The sequence below is a fragment of the Marmota flaviventris genome, chromosome 1 (assembly GCF_047511675.1).
Source record: "Marmota flaviventris isolate mMarFla1 chromosome 1, mMarFla1.hap1, whole genome shotgun sequence".
In the NCBI taxonomy this organism is placed as follows: domain Eukaryota; kingdom Metazoa; phylum Chordata; class Mammalia; order Rodentia; family Sciuridae; genus Marmota; species Marmota flaviventris.
This window is the reverse complement of record NC_092498.1, coordinates 202,918,795-202,943,791: the sequence shown is the minus strand read 5'-3', so window position 1 is coordinate 202,943,791 and position 24,997 is coordinate 202,918,795. Positions and strand designations below refer to the sequence as shown.

The 24,997-nt window shown below is 44.3% G+C and overlaps 2 protein-coding genes and 1 pseudogene across 5 annotated transcripts; all 3 read right to left on the bottom strand.

Annotated features, from left to right (window-relative positions):
• Nucleotides 1–4,083: 4,083 nt before the first annotated feature.
• Nucleotides 4,084–5,342, bottom strand: LOC114090345 (lymphokine-activated killer T-cell-originated protein kinase pseudogene; annotated as a pseudogene).
• On the bottom strand, nucleotides 4,084–10,532 carry Ccr5 (C-C motif chemokine receptor 5). 4 transcript variants are annotated; one of them, XR_011704047.1, is made up of 4 exons: nucleotides 10,471–10,532; nucleotides 7,982–8,906; nucleotides 6,795–7,187; nucleotides 4,084–4,187 (listed from the first exon to the last, which is right to left on the bottom strand). XR_011704047.1 is itself a non-coding variant. In XM_071600442.1 (3 exons), exons 2-3 carry the CDS (start codon nucleotides 8,893–8,895, stop codon nucleotides 7,145–7,147), a joined length of 957 nt encoding a protein of 318 aa, XP_071456543.1. In that variant the 5' UTR covers nucleotides 8,896–8,906; nucleotides 10,471–10,532; the 3' UTR covers nucleotides 5,441–7,144. The 4 variants fall into 4 exon arrangements, 2 of the variants coding, with proteins under 2 accessions (XP_071456543.1, XP_027787897.1); XR_011704046.1 differs by lacking the exon at nucleotides 4,084–4,187 and adding an exon at nucleotides 5,441–6,478; XM_071600442.1 differs by lacking the exon at nucleotides 4,084–4,187 and having other exon boundaries at nucleotides 5,441–7,187.
• A 6,954-nt stretch (nucleotides 10,533–17,486) lies between these two features.
• Nucleotides 17,487–23,495, bottom strand: Ccr2 (C-C motif chemokine receptor 2). The gene is made up of 3 exons (XM_027932093.2): nucleotides 23,324–23,495; nucleotides 21,879–21,987; nucleotides 17,487–18,976 (listed from the first exon to the last, which is right to left on the bottom strand). Exon 3 carries the CDS (start codon nucleotides 18,963–18,965, stop codon nucleotides 17,844–17,846), a length of 1,122 nt encoding a protein of 373 aa, XP_027787894.1. The 5' UTR covers nucleotides 18,966–18,976; nucleotides 21,879–21,987; nucleotides 23,324–23,495; the 3' UTR covers nucleotides 17,487–17,843.
• Between the last annotated feature and the right edge of the window lie 1,502 nt (nucleotides 23,496–24,997).

The window sequence follows — 24,997 nt, the reverse complement described above, 5'->3', positions numbered from 1 at the left end:
GCCCTATTACATAAATATTAGCAGTATCCCAAATTACCAAGAAGGAACCTGAGACCTGGAGACTTTAAGTCCCTTCCCAAGATCCCGTAGCCTCAAGTTGGAATTCAGGTCAGTCTGACTTTTGAGTTTCCACTCTTTGGTCCAGCAGGAAGAAGATTGAGTTGACCAATTGACATAGTCCTGGTGGAACTGTTAGGAGGCATCATAATTTTCTTAAAAAGTATTTTTTTTGAATAATCTTAGCTTCTGAAAGTAAACCTAAGTAGAAGAATTTTTATAGACTATACCAAAATGCTCCCGTCAGATTTTCATTTTTTGATTTATTTTTAGATGGGACCTCACTACATTGCTTTATTTTAGGCTGGCCTTGACCTCTTGGGCTCAAGTGATTCTCTTGTCTAAGCCTCCTGAGTAGCTAGGACTACAGGCCACAGTGCTCCGCTTTCTATTTTTAATATTAGTTATATTGTGTTACATTCAATGCAGTTGAATTGTAGGATGTTGTCTTGATTTAAACCCCAAATAGTAAATTTTCACTGATATTTACTTTGCAGTAGGAGCTGTTTGTCTGTTTTGTGTGCGTGTACACATATTCAGACCATTCTTTGAGCCCTGTGAAAACTGCTATTTTAACACTAACTTTTAATTCCCTGCTGAGTTACCTTGGCCTTGACCTGGGGCTGGCATGAACTGGCATAGACTCCCAGTTCTCCAGGAATAATGCTCTATTAGACAGAGCTCCAGTGTCACTGGAGGGACAGGAAACTGGGTGGGAGGAGAACTCTTTTTCCAACATAAGCAAATTCCATATTCATTTATAAAATATCTATGACCCTTTTCTACACAAGAGACTTGTTCTCTCTTGGTTTTGAAATCACCAAGCTCAGCCCGGGCTCCAGACATCCTGCTTCTATTTATTTTTCGTTTGGAGAAGAGGGGCCAAAGCATGATTCCAAACCAGAAGTGAAACTGAATACTTGGAGCCTCAACTACAAATATTTCATAATTGCCAATTAAGTCTAGATTCATAAGCTTTTAAAAAACAGGCTTGAAGAAGATGGGGTTACCATTCTGTTATAAAAATGGAGGAGATGAATCCAGACTCTCCCTGGCCCACATGCCACCTCCTTCCGAGCCAGGCATGCTTTTGCTGAGGTCACAATCCTTGATCTCAGTTTGGCTTTAAGCAGCGGTTCTCAAGCTTGGCTATGCTTAGAATCACCTGGGAACTTTCTTGGGGGCAGGTTTGGAGGTTCCAGCTGGGGACTGTAGCTACTTGTGTATCCTCCAGTGAAGAATGGTCCTCCTCCATCCGGGAAGGTCATCCTCTTCCACTGAGTACACAGAACGCACAGGAGCAGTGAGGGAGGGAGGGGACACGCTGCTACTCAGCCAGATCAGTTGAATCAACCCTGGTCACCAACAGGGTGTGTCACCTTGCAGCTGGATTGCTCTCACATCTTATCTGGGTTTCTAATAGAACTACCGGTCACGTTGCCACAGATTTGCTTGGGGTGTGACCCAGTATCACTCTTTGTAAAAGTCTCCCAGTGATTCTAATATGCTGCCAAGACTCAATAAGGGCCAGAGCATGACCTTCATGAATTTTGGGCTCAACTCCCTGAACTTCTGTGAGTGTGATTATCAGGAGCAAAGAGTTAGAACCTCTTCCACCTTCCCTACTCATCACTCGCTGTCCATGTAGGATTAGGAAACACCATCCAAAGGGCCAGGGCTTGGCACCAAGGCCTGCTACATCAGAGTCACTGGTGCTTGGGGTAAACTTCACTCTTCATCTATGGCACAAGGGGGCTGGGCTGACTGGTCCTTGAAACTTTGCATTTTCAAAGTATAGGATTCCACAAGAGGGTTCTATGAAAACAGAGAGATAAAGTCATGGAGAAAGGACAGTGTAAATAATGAACCCACCTGCATCCCCTTCATATTTGATCACTTCAAACACTTTGGATATACAGGATGACAGAGTGACATGCAGAAGAAACTTGTATGGACTATGAAAAATGCATTTTCTGACCTTTTTTGCAATCTTGGGCTAAGTACACTGTGGAGATTGGCTTGGGCAACTGGAACCTTAATTTCACCCCTGGCATCAACCTGCCTTCTCAAATGATGCACCTCTTGTTCTTCACAATTCATGAGCTTTGCATCATCTACCCTGAGCTGCTGGGGGAACACCTCTGTCCACAACTGGAATGATGCAGAAGCAAAGGCTAAACTGCTGAATGTAAAATACTCCTTGGAATTCTCTGGTCAAGGCTTGCAGCCCTGCACCCTGATGGGTTTCCTCATGTGGCCTCACGGGGGCAGCAGAGTCCATGGTTCTTTATGGCTTTGACGGATCTTTGAATCTAGTTTGAGAATGACTCCTAAGTCTTTCCACTCAGGCTTTAAAAATCTGGTTATCCCTCAAGAATCAAAAACAAATCCCCCAAACATGACAGAATCGCAATGATTTCACAGAACTTATAATCAAACTAAGCAGTGTCAATATGGAGCCTAATATAAGTAAGACTTATAATGCTTACAGAAGATTTATGAAAGAAATATATGATCTATTAAAATTTGACTGAATTTTGGGAGAAACACAAGCAAGACTTTAATAGTGAATTTTATTTCAGAGGAAGGAGCTATGGAAATGCTTTTATATTGTGTTTCAGTTGTCCCCTCATCCCCATGGGCAATGGTGACATGAATAGGATTGTGAGGAAGAGCAGGTGGAAGGTTTAAGGCTTGCTCTCTGGTTGGCAGCTGCACTTCTAGCCATTAGAAGGATTAATACTCCAAAGTTATGCTCATGTTTGGGAATCTGTATCTCTGATGGAAAATAAATGACCTGTAAACTTCATCATAACTGTGGAAGTATCAGCGTGTATTATAGTCAGAACTATTTAAACTAAGAACCCCTGGAATACAAATGCACACAGACTCTCAATTTATGAATTTGCACATCATTTCTCCTCGCTCAGGACATTCACCTCTACTTTGACTTTTTCCTATATCATGTGTGTGACCCTCTCCTTGACAGGGACCTCTGGGTGATGGTAGGTGCCTTCACCCTGGGTGATGGTGAGTAGAGGTGAATCCTGAAGGTCACAATGAGCTCAAACTCAAGAGGTAGGGTAAGACTGCCCACAGCCCAGGTAGCATTTCTTCAGGTCAACACTGGAGTCATTGAATGAGATGGAAAATAGAGAAGCCATAAAACGGGCACCATCTAACCTCCCCAGGAGGTTTCCATTGGAGGGCATGGGCCTCCCTTCTTCCTGTCCTTTTCCCTCTCATCTGACTCCAGCCTTCCTCCCCTCATTCCACCTTTTGACCTACAAGACGGGAGGCAGCTCTTCAGGTTCAGGGAGGAGAAGCTGCTCCTGGCCAGACCCAGCTCTGTTCAGGTGCTTCCAAGCAGGACCATGGCCGACTCCAGTGTCTGCTGCCGCGACCTTCTCCGGAAGCTGAATGTGCAGCACACTGAAAACCAGCAAGCTCCAAACTGTGAATGTGACCTAGACAGGCCACCTGGAGCACCTGTCCCCTCTCAGGCTAAGAAACATGTGCACGGAAATTCAAAAGTAACATTTAATAACGCTGCAATGAAAGTCAAGTCTTTGGGAGGAATTTTAAGCGACATAAAGAAGCTGTTACAGAAACCAGTCTCATGCTCACTTATTTTAGCCCCTCAACTCAGGACCGTGGGTGAATCATGAGACTTGGAGGTGGCATGCTGTCTTCCTTTGCAAACGGGCAATGGACTCACAGCAGCCCGTTTCTTTTTTTAGACCTGCTAACTCTTTTGCTTGAGAAGTAGGATTCAATTTGAAATTTAAAAGTTTTCAGGTCCACCCTTAGAAGTAATATCTTTAAATACAAATTACCATGGCAAATTGTTTCATAAAGAAAGGGGACTTTTAAAAATATTTAAAAGGAAACAACCCCCCCCCACACACACACACATTTAAATGAAGTATTATTTAAACTAAGGGTGTTACTTATAACATAGTTTGACAATTCTGTGAGCTGTTCTCTAAATGTACACTGACCGAAAGGACAAGAATACAATTATGCTTATTTTTAATTTATATTTATTTTTGATGGTAGGTGCCTTCACCCTGGGGATGTTGAGTAGAGGCCAATCCTGAAGGTCATGTTGAGCTCAAACTCAAGGAGTGCTAATATTAATAGATCATGAAAGGAGAAAAACTGAAGAAAGGTCATTAATAAAAGTAAGGGTCCCTTGATTCAAATTAATATTAGACAGTTTACAACATTTATAGCTAGTGTTTTAAGTCTGTATGAGCAATTTCTAAGTACCTGCATAGCTATTCTTTTTAAACTTTACAGAATATTTAATATGATACTGAGTGCTTAATATAAAACTATTAAAAATAGCCTTTTATTCAAATGTTAATAATAATACTCTGGTCCTATTGTAGGACCTCTTCCAGAGTCTAGAACTATGGATCATCCTAGGAGCTATACAAATGTATCCAAGTTAACAGAACAGTTAGAGACACAAACCATACATCACGGTGAGGCGGTCATGAATATGATCACTGGTCATTGAGTTTTAAGGCTTCATCAATGTGTGCAACCAAGGAACACGTTAGGATCTTCATTAGTGCACACAGAGAAAAGTTCAATCACTTTCTCATATGATTCATCCAGTTCTTCCCAAAGCTGCATAGTATGCCTCATCATTGAAGTCACTTTCATCAAAAGTTTAATCAGTCGTATTTTCAACCAATGGTAGAGAGACACCTACATCACAGATTTCAATTGTTTCAAAATCACCTTTAATTACAACATTTGAAGACTTCATGTCTCCATGAAGCAATTTTTTTTTTTTCTCGGTGCAGACACTTTAGCCCTCTCCTCTTGCCATGTTCAAAGCAACTTTTAAAATTAGAGCTGCTGGGAGAGCATCTCGGCCGTCTTTATTTCACTCTTCTATGAAATCATTTAGAGACTTTTCACCTCCATATTCCACAGCAAGGCACAGTCTGCCATCGCTGGCTTCAGTAAAGGAACGATCACCTACGATGTTTGGATGATGAAAGCTTTTTAAAATCTTAGCCTCATCAGTTAGTCTCTTTGATATATACTCTGATAATCATCATTACACATGGGATTATTCCTTTTCTTAGCCCAAGCAGAATGGGACCAACCTCTGGGAGATCAGATTTCTTTTTTTCAGATCATTGACTCGGCGTCTTGAAATTATCAATTCCTTCCATTGTAACAACCACTCTAGGTCATGTAGTTCTCACACATTATTACCCCATGTGCTTATATAACTATATGACCAGTGAGATTCTACATCATGTACAACCACAAGGATGAGAAATTACACTCCATTTTGTATGATGTATCAAAGTGCATTCTACTGTCATTTATAACTAATTAAAACAAATAAAAAATACAGTTATATTTATAAGGTGGTTTTTATTAGAGGCATATTTTCTTCCAAGGAGTTTGGAAGAAACTACATTTGGAAACAAGTTGTAGGTGTCATGTCCCCCCTTTGCATATGGATAGGTAAAGAGATTGGATGAATCTTGGACCCTCAGTGATGTCAGATGTTTGGACTGACTTGGGGTGAGGGGTGTAGCTCTGCATGCACTTTCAATGACCTTCGGAACAAAGGAAAGACATTTCCATTTGTTCATTTCCTGCTGACAGCCACATGCCCTAGTTTCACATTCAGAAGCTTGAGAAAAACCAGTAGCACTTCTGATCATTCTGACCCTTTAATCCCCTGAGTGATTCTTACCCACTTATGTTTCCTAACGTAGCCTTTGCTGTGATTGTCTTAACAACTCTGAAGTTCAAACAACCCCAGGGATGTAAAAACAAAAACAAAAACAAAAATCCCAACCCTCCCTTGAAGTGAATGCATCCCTAAGTGTTTGGGTATAGTTCTTCTGGAGGCTTCTGCAAAAAGTATCCAGCACCCCCACACTTGGCCTGAAACATGGAGGTTAGTAAATTGTACTTTTGTGGCTTCTGAAACTCAGGGCAACTTGTTTCCAAATGTATGTGTTACTTCCCCCTTTGCATATTGATAGGTAAATCCAGAGAGCTCACGCTTCTGAGCAGCCAGAATCTTGGGCAAGAGAGCTTCCCCTCACCTCTTTGGGCCTTCTTGTGTGAGATTATAACACTCTGGATTTGTTTGTTTGTTTGTTTGTTGTTTTTGTGGAGTTGTGGAAGGAACTGGGGCTTCATGCATGCCAGGCAAGGGCTCAACCACTGACCTACATCCCAGCCCTCTGGATTTCAACTACATGAGCCATCCTCACCTAGAACTCCCGTGTGATCCACAATGTGTTTGTAGACCTCAGCTCAGGTATTCACAAATCTAGTGTTTCTGAGCCTCGTGGAAGGACCCCATGATCCGAGCTGGGACGAGGAGGACAGCTCTGCAGACAGGAGCCTTCAGTGAAGACAGCCTGGAGCCCCTCTGGGGAAGGCAAGATTCAACTCAGAAAATGGGACTCATCCTCTGATGCCCCAACCCCTTCTTCTCTACCTAACCCTTCTCCCTTCGTTTTTGATGTCTCTTCAAGGCCTTCTCTGATGGGCTTGAAGCCTCAGGGTCCTCCCCGACTCCTCTTTGCCATCCAACCTCCAATTCAAAATTCATACATGTTCTGCTAACTTTATACCCTAAATGCCGCACTAACCTTCTCTCCCCCATGGGAGCGGGGCCTGATCCTTGGTGGAAGCCATTCCCCTCCCACCTTACTGCTGTTGGTCTTCAGGCCCTAAATGCTCACCTTTCCAGGCCATCCATTGCCATGAAATAAGTCTTATGCCTCACAGACAGGCCAGGGAGCTCTGCTCTGCTCACGACTCTGATAGAGCAGTGGTGTCAAGCTCCTTGTGATCCGACTCTGTCCTTCCTCCCCAGGCTCTCTCCCAACCAACCCAGTGTCTCCGTATAGCCAAGCTTTGCACACACAGTTCTGCAGCCTGAAGCACAGGTTTCAGCCTCTCCACCGACTGATGATCCAACTCAAATTCCTTCTCATGAAGAAGCGTTCTCATGCCAGGCATGGTGGTGCACACCTTTAATCCCAGTGGCGTAGAAGGATGAAGCAGGAGGATGGCAAATTCAAAGCCAGCCTCAGCAAAAGTGAGGCGCTAAGCAACTCAGTGAGACCCTGTCTCTAAATGAGATACAAAATAGAGCTGGTGATGTGGCTCAGTGGTTGAGTGCCCCAGGGTTCAATCCCCAGTACCCCTCCCCTAACCCCCCCCCCAAAAAAAAAGAAGCATTCTCAGCTGTTCTAGACCACGGGGTGCTCACCTGATCCTGAAAGTCTATGGAACTTTCTGGGGAAGTCACACAAGGAAGATACCATTTCTTAACTGATCACATTTTTATCTTTCCTTCTAATCACCAAAGATCTATTTTCAACACATTTACAATCTGTATGTTGCCTTGCACAAGCTATGAACCTGAACAAAACGCTTCTTGATTTTTTTTTTCAGATACACTGAAGAATCAGCAGTTTTCTGAGGATTGCTTTTATATAGGCAACTTTTTCAGTGAAAGAAGAGTTTGCCAATAACCTAATAAAAGTGGTGGGGACATGAGAAGGTTGCTATTTCATCAACATATTTGGATTCAGCTTAGAAAGCTAATGGGCTTAAAAGATCCAATATACTCAAAAGAGATGTCAAATAGGGGGCGAATCTTGGACTCTCTGTGACAGTAACTTCTTTTTTTAAAAGAATCACTCCCACCCCCCAGGCTGTGTATAAAAACTGAGTCACAGACACAATGCAGTCCAGGTCATAGGCCAGCTTGAGTCCAGCTCATAAGCCAACTGAGATATCCTGCTCCCCAGTAGATCGGGTATAAACTGAGCTTACGCGCTCAGGGACTTCCTTTTGGAAGTTGGGACAGAGTTTGCAAAAGTGCTTGGCGATGTGTTTCTGAAAGAACACCGAGAGATACCTTCTGAACTTCTCCCCGACGAAGGCATAGATGACAGGGTTGATGCAACAGTGCGTCATCCCGAGAGTCTCTGTCACCTGCATGGCTTGGTCCAGTCTGTTAGAACTATCGCAATTATTCAGGCCAAAGAATTCCTGGAAGGTGGTCAGGAGGAGGACGATGTTGTAGGGAGCCCAGAAAAGAAAGTAGACAATCATGATGGTGAAGATGAGCCTCACAGCCTTGTGTCTCTTCTCGCTCCGACATCGAAGCAGGGTTCTCAGGATCCCTGAGTAGCAGATGACCATGATGAGCAGGGGCAACACCAGGCCTAAGGTGACCATCTTTAATGTCTGGAATTTCTTCCAGAAATGATATTGACTGGCTGGAAAATGAGGGCTGCAGGTATGACGGGAAGCTTCTTTTTGAGATTTGGTAAAGATCATTCCTGGGAGAGAGGCAAGCATGGCCGCGACCCAGGTGATCCCACTTGTCACCAATCCGAAGGTGACTGTCCTGGCCTTGAGAGCAAACACAGCGTGGACGATGGCCAGGTATCTGTCTATTGTCAGAAGGATGATGAAGAAGATTCCAGAGAAGAAGCCTATGTAATAGACCGCTGTCAAAATCTGACACATTGCATTTCCAAAGTCCCACTGGGCGGCGGCATAGTGAGCCCAGAACGGGAGGGTAAGAAGGAAAAGCAGGTCAGAGATGGCCAAGTTGAGTAAGTAGATGTCAGTCATGCTCTTCAGCCTTTTGCAGTTGATCAGGATGAGAACTACCAGCAGGTTGCCCACGACACCAAAGATGAACACTAGAGAATAGAGCGGGGGCAGGAGCCTGGCTGCAATTTGCCTCACGTCAATTTTAACGCAGGGTTCTGACGTCTCGTAATCGATGTAAGAGCTGGGACTTGACACTTGATAATCCATCTTGTTTGATCCTGTGAATAGAGAGAAAGTGATATTTCATGAAGTTGAGTGTAGTTAGTGGTCTGTTCTGAGTGCCCACTCTTTTCTACTTTAACAGGTCTTTCCTTTGATGCATAGATTTCTACATTGAACTGAACTTCCTTCTCCTTTCCAAACAATCCACTTTTCTGGGAAGGTAAGTTTTGCTGCTATCCTCCCTACTCACCAGATGGAGCTGAAATTCACAAAAGCACCATCTCATCAAGGAAAAGTTTGTTTTCTATGGCAATGTGTGGTGAATGTAGCGAGGATAGCAGTTTTGAGAAACGGAATCAGACACAGTGTAACTCACTGTTTTGTAATCTATATGGAACTGGCTGTTCCCCAGAGTTATTTAACTCACGAAAAACACACACCACCAGTGAGCCAGTAAGAATCACCAGGTCCCCAGGTATATACTTGAGGCCAATCACCATGCTGAGCTTCATACCCAGTTGTTCATTTAATCCTCTGGGCAACATTATGAGGCAGGTAATATTGTTCGCATTTTGCAGACGGGACCCCCCAAGCACAGGAAGAATGAGTAACTTGCCCAAAGCCACACAGCAAGGAAGGAACTGCACTGCAACCACTATGTCACCCCACCACCATGCTACCTTCTTGGCAAAAGAATTAAAGAACAGGACCCTCCACTGGTGACCCATTGTCAGAGTGGAATGGGTTGATGCCCAAGTCCCCAAGAAGGTGACAGAAGCCAACACCAGTGATCAAACCAAGCTGCCATCCTAACATTTTTCTCTGGAGTTTGTGTTGGTAGTTTCTGAGTTATCACATCTAAGAGCTGTCATACAAACACAAAGAAATGACCCAAAAGAAAACACTTCATCTACTTCCAAAGGTGGATGTCCTCGGATTGAGGCAGTTTGGCTATACAACCAGCTGGCTTGGCCAGTGTGTTCCAATTCCACCACTTGAGCTGAAAATCCTCTCTAGTTAATCCTGGTTACTCATGAACTCTGTGGACCCCACATGAGGTGGCTTAAAGAAACACCCAGAGAAATCTCACTTTAATTCTGAGCCAGAAAAGGAATCGTATCCTAAATGAAACTGACCCACTAGAAGGAAACTTTATTTGATGTTTGTAATTTGATATTAAATTGGACAATTTTTGAGGCTTCCCTTTTTTTTGGGAGGTGGGGTGGGGTAGTACGGGATTTAGCTTCGGGGGGGGGCACATGCTCAATGGCACCCACAGGAGTAGTTTCAGTTCTCCTTAACTCAGGAGAGTCCCTGCTGAGATTTCAACAGATTCCTCTCTCTGGAAGTCTTTCTTTTTCAGAGGTGAGGATTACTTGTTTTAAAAGTAATATTACTCCCTCTTCAGTCTTTCATTCATAATCATGTTTTTGTATCTTTGATGCTATCTTACTCTGGCCCTTGTCCTACATCCCGATTCTTTCCTTCTATTAAAGATCATATTTTAAGATAGTTCTCTGGGCACCTGGTGCTGCCAGATGTCTTCTCTGCGTTTCCTGTAAAGGTTTTACTCATTACAGAAGCTGAGCTAAGAGACCAAGAGGCTGAGAGATGACTTACCAGAGTTTCTTGTAGGGGGAAACGGATGTCTCAGCTCCTCTGGCTAACTGAGCTGTGCAAATTGAGTATACAGCCAGTTTAGAAGTAGGAAATGCACAGTTTCTCTTAAAGGGGGGCGGAGATTAATGAATAAGTGTATTGCAGGGGAAAAGAATCAGAGAACAGTTCTTCTTCTTCTTCTTTTTTTTTTCCTTCTAAGTTTCATTTAAAATAGACTACAGAAAAGAGGTCTGGCCTTATTTATTTGCCAGCTTCTCCCATTCCATGATTTATTTCACTTTTATTCTCTGCTCATCCCACTACACAGAGTCTGTTAGGAACTAGAAAGAATTAGGGATATTAGAGCTAGAGGTAGACATAGCCATCTAATCAAAAGCCCATTGTTTGAATAAAAGAAATTGGTGTCCAAGATGCAAATGATTTACAGAAGATCTGTAAAGATCTTGTGGTAAGGCTGAATGGATGAGAAAGCTGCACTCTTTTAATAGTTGCTCTTGATTAAAGCCAACTTTATATATATATATATTTCAAAGGGGAACCCTACTTTTTACATGTGCCCCCTTTTGCCCACTCTCGTTCCATCCCCTGAACCACCACAGCTCACTCACATGGGCTCACCACCCAATCCTGTTTTTCTTTGTAAACTAAAATAGCTGGTTGTCTAGAGGGTCTTAACCATAGGTTCACCTGGGAACCAGACACATTTCCCATCTTTCTCTGAGTACAGTGTCCCATGGTGCATATCCTCATGCATTTCTGTGCATGACCCTCCAATCCAGTGAGCATTTATGATTGCCCACACCCAGGCAGATTGACAGGTGGCTGAGTTCCTCACACAAGGACATAATTTATTTGGAGAGAAATTAATGTGATCATGTCCAGGATTCTATGCTAACACTGTGTACAGTCCTGTCAAGATCTCTTGGTGTTTGGTGACTTATCTCCAAACCTCAAACTAATGACAACAGAGCTGAGTCTCAAGAGCACTCCTGGGCTTCCATTACTTCAGAGATGAAATAAGAAGCTATGGCTTATGATCCACAAGAAGGCCAAGGAGACTCCAAAAAGCAAAATAATAAGCTCCCAAACCTGTGGAGGTAGCCTAGTACCCAGACTGAGCAAGTGGCCCCTGGGGTCAGATGGTCAAGCTTGAAGCCTGACTCTACTCTCAGCTTTCTCCTCTGTGTAGTGGGCTGAATAAGAGCAGCCCTTCAATGGGTTTGTTGGAAAGATTATATGAGGCACCCACAGCAGGCATTTAGCAGATACCAAACTCAAAATTAACACCGAGTTCTTAGATACTCCTTCAGTGATCCTTTCTTAGAGTTTATTTTATAAATAAATTTTGAGAGCATTTGTTTTTCCCTAATAAAATGAGTTTCCTGGAGACCGTGCCTGGAGCAGATTAGTATCAGCAAATTAGAAACTGAAAGGCAGTCAGTTCTTGGAGAATAGAAAAAAAATGACTGCTCAGAAAAAGCCAGAAAAGTACAGAAACAGCTCAGCCCTCGAGAACCACCCTGCATGGGGTGTATGACTATTACGACAGTGCTCAGGACTCGGTACCCAGCAGGAGGACAATGAATTAGGGGGTATTCGTTCAAGTTCATCCCATGCATGCGATTCAAAAGGCAACAGTGAAAGCTGTTGGGGGTCCAACCCTGGCTTCATTATTTATTACTTAACTCTAGACAAAGTTACTGATTCTCGCTGTACCTTGTTTTCTTATCTGTAAAATAGGGTTAAAAACAAACAAACAACAAACAAACCATAAGCCTATTCTCTATGTCTGTGGTCAAGATCAAATGTTACAGGGATGTCCATCCTCTTCAGACCCCTGCCCTCTGTGGGCTGCTCAAACAGGGACATACAAAGGGTGCTTCAGAAAGCGTTGGCAACCCAGGATATCAATAAACGGACATAAAAATTTATACCACATAAGTAACATAGCTCTGGTTTGGGCTCTTTGACGGATAGCCTGTGTGTTCACGGGTCTGGCTCTTGGGCGAAACTCTTGGCCAAATGTTATGTTTCTGTTTATGACTGTTGTTGGTTCTTACTGTCACTGTGTAGACCCGTGTCCCTGGTGACTGCCATCAGGGTGGCTGAGGATGTGAGGGCCTGCTCACCCCCAGAGGGCACTGTGAAGTCATGGAGGAAGTTCAGGGTTGCTCAGTGCCTGGGGGATGACTTTGACTTGTTACTTCCCCTCTGTGAGTTTCCATTTCCTCATCCCTCCGGTGATGTTCTAGACCCAGGGTCAGCTTGTACTTAAATAGTACATAACTCCACGCAGTTTGGGAAACAGGGTGAGGATTCATGGGCTGAAACAAGGAAGCACAACTCAGCAGGGTGTTCACTCTCCTTGCAGTGTCTGGTCCAAAGAGCTGTTCCAGTTACCTCTAGGATGGGGGTCCGTTCCAAGGATGCACAACTAAGTGAGGACCCATGAGAAATTCTTTAGTAATTAATAAATGAAACTCTGTTCTGGACATAACAATAACGAGCTAGCTCTTGATCACTCTGTGACTTGGTTTCTCGTCTCTGCTTCTCTGTCTATTCTCTCTTCTCCATTTGCATGGCTCTCAGTCTCCTATGTATGGTGTTCGGACCCCATGAGAAATAATCCTTTGATCAGTTTCCTGCTCCAGACTTGATGCCCACGTTGGAAAGTGTCTCACACCACCTCTCCTTTGGGGCTAGTTTTCAAACAGCAGCTCCATCTCTTGCACTGATGTTCCAGAGGTTGCTTTTCTCCTTGCTCACACCACCTCTGGGCCATATGCTCAAAGCATCATCAACAGATGGGGGAGAACGTTGCTTCTTCTTGAAATTGGAAGGGTCAATGACAGAAGTACAGTGACTTAAAATCCTGCTTTATGGCAGCTCTTTGGAAAATGCCTGGGGCTTGAGTTGACTCCAGGTCAGGATTGGCTTGATGGTGAGATGGACTGTAAAGATACCAGATGGTCTTTTATTTTGAAAAACAAAGATCTAATTATAAAACCAACATATGCTCATGGCACGAAATTGGGAAAAAACAGAAAGTAGGAAAAAATCAGGCATATTCTCACAATCTCAAAGCAATCCCTTTTACTGATGTGTTTCAATTCCTGCCTTTTCTCGCGCACGCCTTTCGATTGTTCTCACACGTGTACCACTCTATGCGCTGAGGCTTTTTGGTTTTTTATTTTGCTCAAGATGACAGTACAGGCATCTTTATTAAAATCATAGTTCTTTACTTTCTATTTTTCTTGAGGTCTCACAGACAGCCTAGGGCGCTGGTTTGGGTTGTACAGCTTGGTGAGTTTGAATTTGCACACACTCCTGGCACCACCACCTTGAGGACTATACTTCCCTACCACCCAGAAAGGCGCCCTGGGCCTTGCCTGGAAGTAAGTCTCTCTGTGACTTCATACAGATTAAATCCACCTATTGCTTAACTCCGACTCGACAGGATCCCAGATGCTGTCCTCTCCTGTATGGTTTCTATCTTTCCACGTCACCCCGTTGACTATGTTTAACGGTGCCCTATTAATACACCACCAGGCTCTTGGTGGTGTTGTCCACTAATATGAACAATGCTGAACTGTAGCCACCAACAATGCTGTGACGTCCTGTCAAGGAGGAAACTCCTAGTGCCCCCAAAGCCACCTTTGCCAAGACAGCCAGAGAATCCCCACAGTCTTCACAGAAAGAGGAGCAACTCTCTCTCCTCAGTGTCACCCTGGGTCACCTGCTTGCCTTAGCAATGAGGCTTGGGTCCTGGGACTCCTAGCATCCTATGTGGGGATGACCTCGCCACCTTCTGTCTCAGACGCCTGTCATGGTGGGAGGTTGGGAGGTGACCATGCTGCTCTTTCATTCCTGCCTTTGTCCCCTCTGGACCCTTCTCAGGATAACCCTCTTCCCAGCCCACGTGCCACATCCCTGACACACCCCATGAAAAACATCCAACCCAGTAGGCACCAGCAGGCTGTCCGTGTGCTTAGATATGTCCAGACATGGTGGAAGAATCCCCTTGACTCAGCTTAGACGTGTGCCCTACACATCGGGGATATTTCTTTCAGGAGCTCATGTGGTCTGAGGCGTGGCAACACCGAAGTCCAACATGCTGATTAAGGTGCACATCTTAAGTGGGTCAGGCCACACCTGCAGCTCTATATTTAGCTCTCTGCATAACAGGATATTAGGTAGGGCTCTTTTGGTTGCCCCAGTACTGGCAAGTACGGCTTAAGGATGAGGGCAAAGAGGTATGCCCTATTGTTCTAGAGAAAACCACTGACACCTGAGGTCAAACACCTCTTCAGGGCTTACTAAGAGGTGACATAACCAGCCCTGTGCCTCCACCCATCACATCGTCCCCTTCCACCCCAGCCTTCATAAGGAGTCCATTGGGGGGAAGGGTTGCCAATGTGGTATTGATGGGGAACATAGTGGAGTCTCTTTCCTCAAGGCCCAGGGGGGCTCTGAGAGAAGAGGGTGAGGAATGGGGGTTTGCCAAAAGTAAGGCCAGCACTCCTTTCCCGTGGGTCCCTCACGAGGCAGCCTTCAGCTGACCAGAGGACTAGAGATTGGAGGAAGGTGGTGGGTGGAGATGACATGTCAGTTATGCTGCAAGAGTGTCCCTAGGCTGCACTTGCCCGAGTCACCTGACAAGAGGTAACTGGACAAGAGCCGTTATGCTGGATCCCAAGGTCTGTGTGAGGCGAACCCAGCGCCCAAGAAATAGTAGGCTGGAAGAAGTCTAGTTGAAGAGAGACCCTGTGTGTCTAAGAAGTGACCATGGGGAACCCCACCAGCTCTAGGCCCTTTGAAGGGAGCACACAATTATGCTTGCCTTTCTGGTGGACTATGGCAGGAAGGTCGACTGGGTAAAGATGCATTCACCCTTTTCCCAACTATCTCCCCCTCCTCTCAATACTTGTCCAGAAGAGGGAGCAGCACAGAAGGACTCCCTGACGTAGGTCACTAGCCATGGGCTCGTGCAGAAAGAACAGGACACACCCCTAGCCTAGGCGAAGCCCTTTAGAATCCAGTTGACCCTAGGGCTGAAACTGATTGGAGAGAAATAAAATAATTTCATATCATGAATGGAGGACGTTAGGATGCTTTATAGGAGACAGTACAACATGAGACTTTATTCAATGCCCTGATCTTTGCTTGTGAGGCTGCTGTGCTGGGGAGTACCTAGACGGTGGCAGGAAGAGGCCTTATAAATACCTGATCTTGGGCTTGGGTCTCAGCAGGCCCCCCAGTCTGGATTCACCCATGACATTACACAACTGTTTACAACCCCAGACATGCACTTTCCCAACCTACAAACACAGTGCCAAAGTGACCACACCTGGAGAAATTTCCAACCTCCATCACTCCCCAAACTCGGGCCCCATCCCCTTCATCCTGAGCTGCCTTGCAAAATCAGACGCTCGGCAGACCAGACTCTTCTCTTGTGGTGTGCTTCCCGGAGTGGTGCCAGGTGGGCTTTCTTGTGGGCCAATCTCACCTGACACTGTTTCAATTTGTCAGGGAAGTTTAGATTATGAGCAAAAGCAAAAGAGGAAGGATAGGGTCTTGGTGAGTAAGCCCTCCCTCCCTGACAGCTTCAGGGCCTCTCTGCAAAATGACCAGCCCTTCCTAGATGCTTTGGGCATCACAGCCAAGGGGGATGGTATGGGGTAGGCTATGGTGAGCCTCCTCCTCCATCAAGAATGTCTTGAGACACCTGTGGTTTGTCGTGGTGAGCTTTCCTCACCTCATCTCTGTTTACCTCTAATTGCCCACTGAGAGGTTCCCCCCAGGACATGGGGCTCACAAGTGTGAACTGGGCTGGGCTTTAGGCCTTCTAGTGGCTGAGAAGAGGCTCTGCCCAGTCACTCTTAAGGCTCTGTTTGCATGAGGCAGATGTCACTTGTGCTCACATTCCAGTGGCCCAGTGGCTGTGGACAGGATGGGGCTGTGTGACCCACAGGACAGGCTGCAAGTCACACAGCAAAGGCAGGCGTGTGACTAGAGCACAAGTGTAAAATTGTGAACAAAACACAGTCTCCCATACCACAGTCTAACAAAACAGACAATGGCTTTTAAAAAATATTTTTTTAACAATATAGTTAAAACACTGATTTATTTTCCAATATTTACATTTCATCATCATCAAAATTGAATCATACGCATTTGTTAGGATATCTGAAGGTGACATCCCCCACTGCCCCAACTTCCAGAAACCTCTGGCCATGTGGTAAAATGAAGTTACACATTAGTAACTTCCAGCCCCCAAGCTGCCTAATTCCCGATGTTTCTTGCTTCCATCAGATCAGAAATGCACCAGGTGACAGCTAAGAGCATCCATAATGTGGCTCAACCAAGAGGAAGGCCCTTGCTCACTCGAGCGAGCAAGCGAGCTTCTCCAACTCCCTCCATTACAAGTAGACTTTAAGACGTCGGATCAGAAGCCAGCTTGTCTTAGGAGTTCCCTCTGGCCCAAAGGGGACCACTCGTCATCAGCAAGGCCATCTGCAGGGCATTGAAGCACTTGAAAATGTTTAAATCCATGATTTTGTAATGACAGAAAAATACATTTGGGGAGAACACATTCTCTCAGGCAGCTGCGTCAGGTCCCCAGTCTCCCAAGCACACGTCAGGCTCCAAGTTTTTAAGCTCAAAGCCAGAGTTGTCTCTTTAATTAATACAATATTAAATGAGCAACTCTTTAAAGAACACTTCATCATGCAAGTTACAATTTTCAGGCTTATTTTATTTTTCTATTTAAAAAAAAAATGTCTGAACTCTATGCCTGTATCAAAAAATAAAGCTCTGGAAGGTAGACTAGGAAACATTAGTTCCCAACCCATCTAGAACCTTCTTCATCTAGGCTTACCCTGCCTGGTAATTTAGACACTGAGAGTCGCAGGCCAAGACGTGTGATTTTCAATGCAGGAGCCTCTGTCACTCCTGTCTCCAGTCTCCTCTGCCTCGAGGACATGACTCAGTGTCCCCACCATTTGCTGTTTCTCTCCTGTGACCGTCAAGGGGCATATGTGTGTGTAGTTTCCTTCACATGCTCCCTTGGTCTGCTCCTCTGGACCTTCACAAACTGTCTTTTGGAGTAGGGACAATTGTACAGTCAAGAGTGACATGATAAGGACTGGGGGGGGGGGGGAGGAAGGCACCAGGAGGCAGGAACAGCAGCCCCAGTTGTTCTGGAATATTCCCTGAGCATGCATTAGAGATACAGAGAGTGACATGAGTCTGTCCTGGCACGGCCCTTTGGTTCCTGGGTGCCTGATTTTATAGATCTTTCTTCTTCAGCAGAGGCTTGAGTGCATATGGACTGTCATCTCCCTTAAAGTACAACAAGCAAATCGTCACTCATTTTACAAGCCAACTGAGACATCCTGCTCCCCAGTGGAAGGGGTGTATGTGGAGCTCACTCGATCTGCTGTCTCCCTGTAGAAAACTGGACACTGTTTGCAGAGATGCTTGGCGATGTGCTTCCGGAAGAACACCGAGAGATACCTTCTGAACTTCTCCCCGACGAAGGCGTAGATGACAGGGTTGATGCAACAGTGCGTCATCCCGAGAGTCTCTGTCACCTGCATGGCTTGGTCCAGCTGACTGGTGCTCTCACAGTTACTCAGGCCAAAGAATTCCTGGAAGGTGGTCAGGAGGAGGACGATGTTGTAGGGAGCCCAGAAAAGAAAGTAGACAATCATGATGGTGAAGATGAGCCTCACAGCCTTGTGTCTCTTCCTCTCATTCCGACACCGAAGCAGGGTTCTCAGGATCCCCGAGTAGCAGATGACCATGACAAGCAGGGGCAGCACCAGGCTCAAGACATTCCTCATTATTGTATGAAAGTTCTTCCATTTTAATGGAAAATATGGGCCACAGGAGTAATGAGAATTTTCTTCTTGGAATCTAGTAAAGATGATTCCTGGGACAGAGGCAAACATGGCCGCCACCCAGGTGATCCCACTTGTCACCACCCCGAAGGTGACAGTCCTTGCTTTTAAAGCAAACACAGCGTGGACAATGGCCAGGTACCTATCAATTGTCAGGAGGATGATGAAAAAGATTCCTCCAAAATAACCGATTTGATACATCCCCGTGAGTGACTTACACATGACATCTCCAAAGATCCATTCATTTGCAGCATAGTGAGCCCAGAATGGGAGAGTGAGAAGGAAAAGCAGGTCGGAGATGGCCAAATTGAGCAGGTAGATGTCAGTCATGCTCTTTAGCTTTTTGCAGTTGATCAGGATGAGAACTACCAGCAGGTTGCCCACGAAACCAAAGATGAACACCAGAGAGTAGAGCGGGGGCAGGAGCAGGGCTCCGATGTGCTTCACGTCGGGTTTGTAACAGGGACTGCTGTAGTCATAGTCATATGTGGTGGTGGATTCTTCATTGCTTCCTTTAATACTTCTTATAAACAAAGAATGAGATGTGGATAATATATTATGGATGAACTGGGGTAACGTGTCCTTGTCTTCCATTTTCCCCTGTTCTGTAAAAGAGAATGGAATGAGGACCGCATAACAAACATGTCACCATCCATGGTCCAAACAGCCTTGCAACTGAAGCAAATTTCTGGTCTTTGGTCTCTCCTTCACAACCATCTCCTTGAAAGCAAGTGCCCCACTTCCCTTTTATTCTTTTTATCAGACACTGGTTTGTCCACCCAACAGCCATTTCCAATGCCTTTGTCTCCCCCAAACCAGCATCATTCCTGCTTAACTAAAACTTCTGCATGCTTAACTTTCTTTAGCTCCTCTGCAGGTAGCACACAGGCTTGTGATCCAGCCCTGGACAAGTGAATCTTCTGGAAAGGTAAGAGAGACACAGAAGAAACACTTCCTGCTCTTTGACTTTTGCAGCTTGTCTTATCTGGGCTTGATACTTGGGACCATAAACAAGAAACCCAGAGAACTAGAGAAAAGCCATGAAAAGTCCCAGGAGATGAGAACTGCTCATCTTCTAACATTATCATTTGATGGGAAAGAAAAAGCCATCGTGAATTGCATTTTCTATTACTTGCAGCCAAAAGCATTTTGATGACCCTCTCAACTTTCTACCTCCACTTTTCTTGCTGAGATTGCTATGACAACCCAATTTTCAAATGCCTTAATTTTGTTCCAATTTCATCTTCATAGAGCAATTGATCTTTTGCTAACTTTCTCCACTTAAAGCTCTTTGCTTCTAGGAGGAAGCTCCTTTCTGACAACCTCTTATTAATGTATTTTGTTGGCATCTCTCCCCCCTGCCCACACCATATGAGCCCTCACGTACTGTAAGCTCTTATGCCAAATAAGCACATGTCACATGATCTTCCACACATTGTATGCCTCTCAAGGTCAATGACTGGATCATGCTTCCATGTCAAGCTCTTATGATTTCTTGGCTTTCATTTCTTATCATTTGCCTTTTATTTTTGCTCCAAAGTTCTTCCTGAATCATCTCAGTCAATCTCAGTGTCTGACCCCCCTGTGTGCTAATGCTTCTCAAAATCCCTTCTTCAAGTTGCACCTTTTCCCTGAATCTCAGAGTCGAACTTTTCATTGTCCTCTGCTTATCTCCCCATGGATTTATTTGCTTCACCAATGTTTGTGGAGTGCCCGCTATGATTCATAGTCTTGTTTTAGGCGCTGGAGATTCATCAGTGAGCAATACAGGCCTCAAGCAGGTACCACACATTCAACCAGCCACCAACTAAGCATTCCCTGAAATTTGCTCTAGGTTGTGGGATCCTTATCTTAATTGTTACTTTGTTGTCTAAGAAACAACACTTGGCATTACCCTGGATCCCTTCCTCTTCAGAAAACTTGGGGTCAGATCTTTGGAGCCAAATGGACCTGGATTGGAATCTTCCCTCCAATGTCTAAGTTGTGTAATTTGAGGTCAATGACGTTTTCAAGTATTAGTTGCCTTGCATATAAAACATTGAGTTGCTACAAAGACCATTAGAGATAAGTGAGGATTTAGCATAGGCTCTAGGGGAGAGAGAGGCTCTGAGTTATTATTGTCATAAAAGTCCTACCTAACAAAGACCTCTCAGATTCCTCCCCTCTGCATCTCTTTCAAACGTCAGTTTCTTGTCTCATAAACTCCTCAGCCCTTGCTTTGTTGTGGTCTTTCCTTTGCTCCTGCGTGGTCCGTAGCCATGTTCCTTTTCAATATGTCTTCTCTAAAGCTGAAATTGCATCATGAGCTTCTCAGCCTAAAACCTTCAGACTTGTATATGGCAGAATCTTAAAGACAACAGCCAGACAGCTCAGCAGGGCCTTTCTAAGCTAGTTTCTTACTAGTTTCTCACTATTTCCCTCATGCATCAGTGGTTTTGTATGTACTTGTTCCTCTGCCTAAAAAGTCAGTGAGCACCTATTCATCCTTTAATACCTCCTGCTCCAATTTCCCTTCTCTGTGAAGCCTAATGTGCATGCTCTGTCAAACCACCTTACACAGTCAAATAGGCACATGTCACATGATCTTCCACACATTGTATGCCTCTCAGGGTCAATGACTGGATTATGCTTCCATGTCAAGCTCTTATGATTTCATCTATCAAAAAGAGGTACTAGCCAATGTTCACTGCTTGAGCACATGAAACTCTTTGTAATGATAATAACAAAAACAAGAAGACCTACATCCCTAGGACTTGATTTTTTTTTTCCTGGCAGTGACTATACATTTGTTTTCATCTATCCATAAACCCAATCTTTCCCTCTCTCCTGTGACTGCCACATTTCACACCACCAAGTCAAAATATTGAAAACTGGAGAAGCTAAATAAGATCTAAGTTGGGAAAAAATGCACCCACTAGAAAATTCCAACTTCAGTGCCCCTGAAGCTGCAGGTGCTGTGTTAACTACTGTGTGCAGACTCATGAACTTAAACTTCAGCACAGCTAGCTAGCACTGGGTTCCTACATAGTGGCACTGTCTTAGGTGTCATTTCAAGCATCAGGACAGATCATCCAGAACTGATAGGGAGCAGCCACCTCTCAGAAAAAAGAAATTTCTCCCTTCAGTCTCAGTGGACCTCCTGAGTGGAGGCAAGAGGCACATTTTGGTCCAGGGCCTGAATTGTCCCCTATAGGGAAAAGAGGGAAAGATTTCAAGATAGAAAGTTCCAGCTCTTTGAAGCCCCTGCATGCTCAGAGGCACAGAAAGAGCCCATGGGAGCTTGGAGGGTGGTTGGACAGAGCAGCTGTTCTTACTTCTTTGTTGTCCACTTTTTGCCATCACCTAAGTCCCAGGGAAAGTCACAACGTGTCCCACCCTGCATTTCCTCACTGTCATCTGGGTCTTCTTAACATCTGCTAATGCAGCCCCTCAGGTAAACCTGCACCCTGCACTTCCAGCTTTGAGTCTCTGGTTCCTAAAGTAGTGGAAAAATCCCCTGCGACTCACCAGTGGATGGCTTCTTCCAGGTGGCCCCAGTGTTTCAGGCTTCTCAGCAAGTGCACCAGACGGATCTGGAGGTAGAAACTTGGTGTGCAGAAGTAGGAAATAAAGTTTCCTGCAGAAAGAGAAGGCGGAGATATAAGGGCAAGTGATGGTGAAGATTTAAAAAAAAAAGCATAAAGAAGATACAGTTCTTCTTTTCCAGATAGGAACGTTGAACACTACTGGGCTGAGGTCTCCAGAGGAGGATTGATTTTGAAATCTTGCTTGTGCAACCTTGATTGTGAGTCAGGGAGTCCCTGTACATCTGTTCTGACATCTAACTGACACTGGGCTTCTTTATCTGATGGGTCTCTGCATCTGGAACTTTTCCACTTGCTGCCCTGCTACTTGTGATCATTTGCATGACATAAAAACAGCAGAACTGAGCATTTCCTAGAGGATAAATGCAAGGGGGCTGTTTGCTGTGGTGCAGGAAACGCGATGGAGTTTTACTGTGACCGGGCGCACTGGTTTCAGTGCTGTGAATTTAGGATCTGTTTTAAAACTTTAATTAGATCAAGCGTTTAATGAAAGTGACAGCTAAATGATCTGTGGGGTCAGGGACATCCTCAGCAAGAATAGTCTCACTTATTATAGGTCCCACTCCTCTGAAAGATATTTTGTTAAGAGAAAACAAAATTCTGCAGTGTAAGAACCATCCCTAAGGTCTGATAGGTCTTAGGTGGGATCATCTGAGCCAGTCCCTGGAACTCTCTAGAATTCAGCAGGCCCTGGGGTGAGGACCTCATGCTATGTCCTTTGCAAATTTCTAAGCTTCCACTTCCTCGAGAATCATAAGATCTCTGAAGCCTATAAGGGTTAAATGATCATAAAACAGCTAGTATAGTATCTGGCACACAGTAGGCACTCAATGAGGGACAAACAGCTTCACCTGAGCCGTGTGCAGAGGGCAGAGTTGAAGGATACAGCCAGTCCAGGATAACAATAGCAAGAGACCCTCAGTGCAGTCCAGGTATCCTTTCTAGAAATGAGTAAGTTTAACCGTGGGTGGGTACCGTGTAAGATGAGGTTTTTGTGCTAAGCAAGGATGGCCTCAGGGTTTTCTTTAGAAGGCAGTTCCTTTCCTTCCTTGTTCAGGAACAGGGTGTCCTGCTATGTCTGGAATCTCCTGACCCTGGATCTTGCCACCAGTCTTTTTTTTTTTTTTGATTCAACCCAAGATAGGGAAGGTCAAGACCCAAGAAGTTTGCTGTCTCCAATTAGGACCACTTTACATTTCTATCCTCACACTAGAGATCATTGGGTCTAGTCCTGTCATTTTGTCATTAAGGAGAGGTGCTGAAGTAGGTGACAGCAGAGCCAGGATTTAAATCCTATCTGACCACAGGAAACTAGTGACACCTGCGGCTGAAATTTGCAAGAGATTGTATAAGTTGGAAAGTACTTACAGAAGGGCAACCAGGGTTGAGAGATCCAAAGGGGTGGTGAGGTGTCCAGAGTCTAGCAACATCAGAAACTAAGACTCCTATGGTTTGTGGAAGTCCAGAATGTGCACCCCAAAATATTCTTCTTTGGCATTAGGATCGGTGAGCTGAAAGTAATTTGGAAGGAGCAGATGCAGAAAAGTTCTCTGCCTTCCCTCTAAAATAATACATAGATTTTATAAAGGCAAAAAGTGTCCCACACCCCATCTACCAGAGAGAGCAAAGGTTAACCACCAGAGACAACTTCAGATCCTTATCAACAGGGAAATGGTACCAGAAGAATTTGCATTAACAAGCTTTTCTAACCAATCTTTATCTGCCATTTATTTGCCTTCCCACAACTTTCCACCCTTAGAAACTCAAATTCCTTTTCCTTTGTCTTGTCATTTCTCTTAAATTTTACTGTTTTTCATTGAAGATGCTTTATAAGCTGAAATCCAAAGCCACCTGCTTGAGAATTATTCATTCCCTGGATATATGCTAACTAGATATGAAATATACATGTTAATATACTTCTTTTTTCCTCCCTCTTGGTTAACTGTCTTTTGTCTATTCCAACTGAGAAATTATCAGGGTTGAGGCAAAACAATTTTTTTTTTCTTCTGAGAACTTGAAGAGTCCCCCAACCAAAAACAGCCAGTATCACCCGAGTTCTCATTAGAACTTTGCAGAACAGGACAACAGAGGAAAAAAGGGTCCTGAAAGTCGCTCTAGCCTTTTGCTCCCACCCTCTGATTTCTGCCAGCACCTCCTGTGGCTGAACCCCATGCAAATGTGGGGAAAGCAGGGATGGAGAGAATCCGTGGTGAGACAAGAAGGCAGAAAGGTCCATCAGTGGTCTGATGGTACTTTGATGATGCCCTGGTAACAGTCTCTGTCCTCTGCAGTGGACATATATATGTGTGTGTGTATGTATGTATGTGTATATATATAATATATATATATATATATATATATATATATATATATATATATATATATATATATATATTCTTGCCTCTTGTCTTCACAGTTGCTTTTGGTTCATTGTGGTTTCTCTGGTTTACGTGTTTCCTGTGATTACAAAAATAGATGAGTGAGTTCTAGGATTTTGTACCTTTGGTTTTAGTTAAACACGGTCAGGACTAATAGGGTACCCACAGAAAAAGTAGTTTTCAAATTCCTATCTGCTTTAGGTTATGTCTTCATCATAAAAATAACAAACTATTTTCGTTTTAAGTGACAAAGCAGCATGAAGTAACCAGAATAAAGGCAGCGACTCAAAGAAAGAAAATAAGAAAGAAAATGTCGAGTAGGGAGGGAGACCTGATGTTTTCCCCATCTTGGGAGTTCACTAAGGCATCCAAATGATTAAAAATAGAAATAAAAGGTCATCAAAATAGTCAAGTCTTTATTAACTAAGAATGTAAAGGTAGTTGATCAGATGTTTCCATATTTTCAGGTCGCGTAAACTTTGGGGAGGAAAAAGAAAGAACTCAGGATCTTTACCACGTTTGCTTGCTGAAAAGCTCTCTCAAGTGACTGAAGAGGATTTGTTTCAAGCCTGTATTAAGGAGTTAATTCTGTGTTCTGGAGTTCAGATGCTCTATGACTAACCTTGGATCTCAGTATGATGCCTCCTGCTGTAGCAAGGAGGAT

Excerpts from the sequence above, each read along its gene's own strand:
- Ccr5 (XM_027932096.2), bottom strand. The coding sequence starts at position 8,895 with ATGGATTATCAAGTGTCAAGTCCCAGCTCTTACATCGATTACGAGACG.
- Ccr2 (XM_027932093.2), bottom strand. The coding sequence starts at position 18,965 with ATGGAAGACAAGGACACGTTACCCCAGTTCATCCATAATATATTATCC.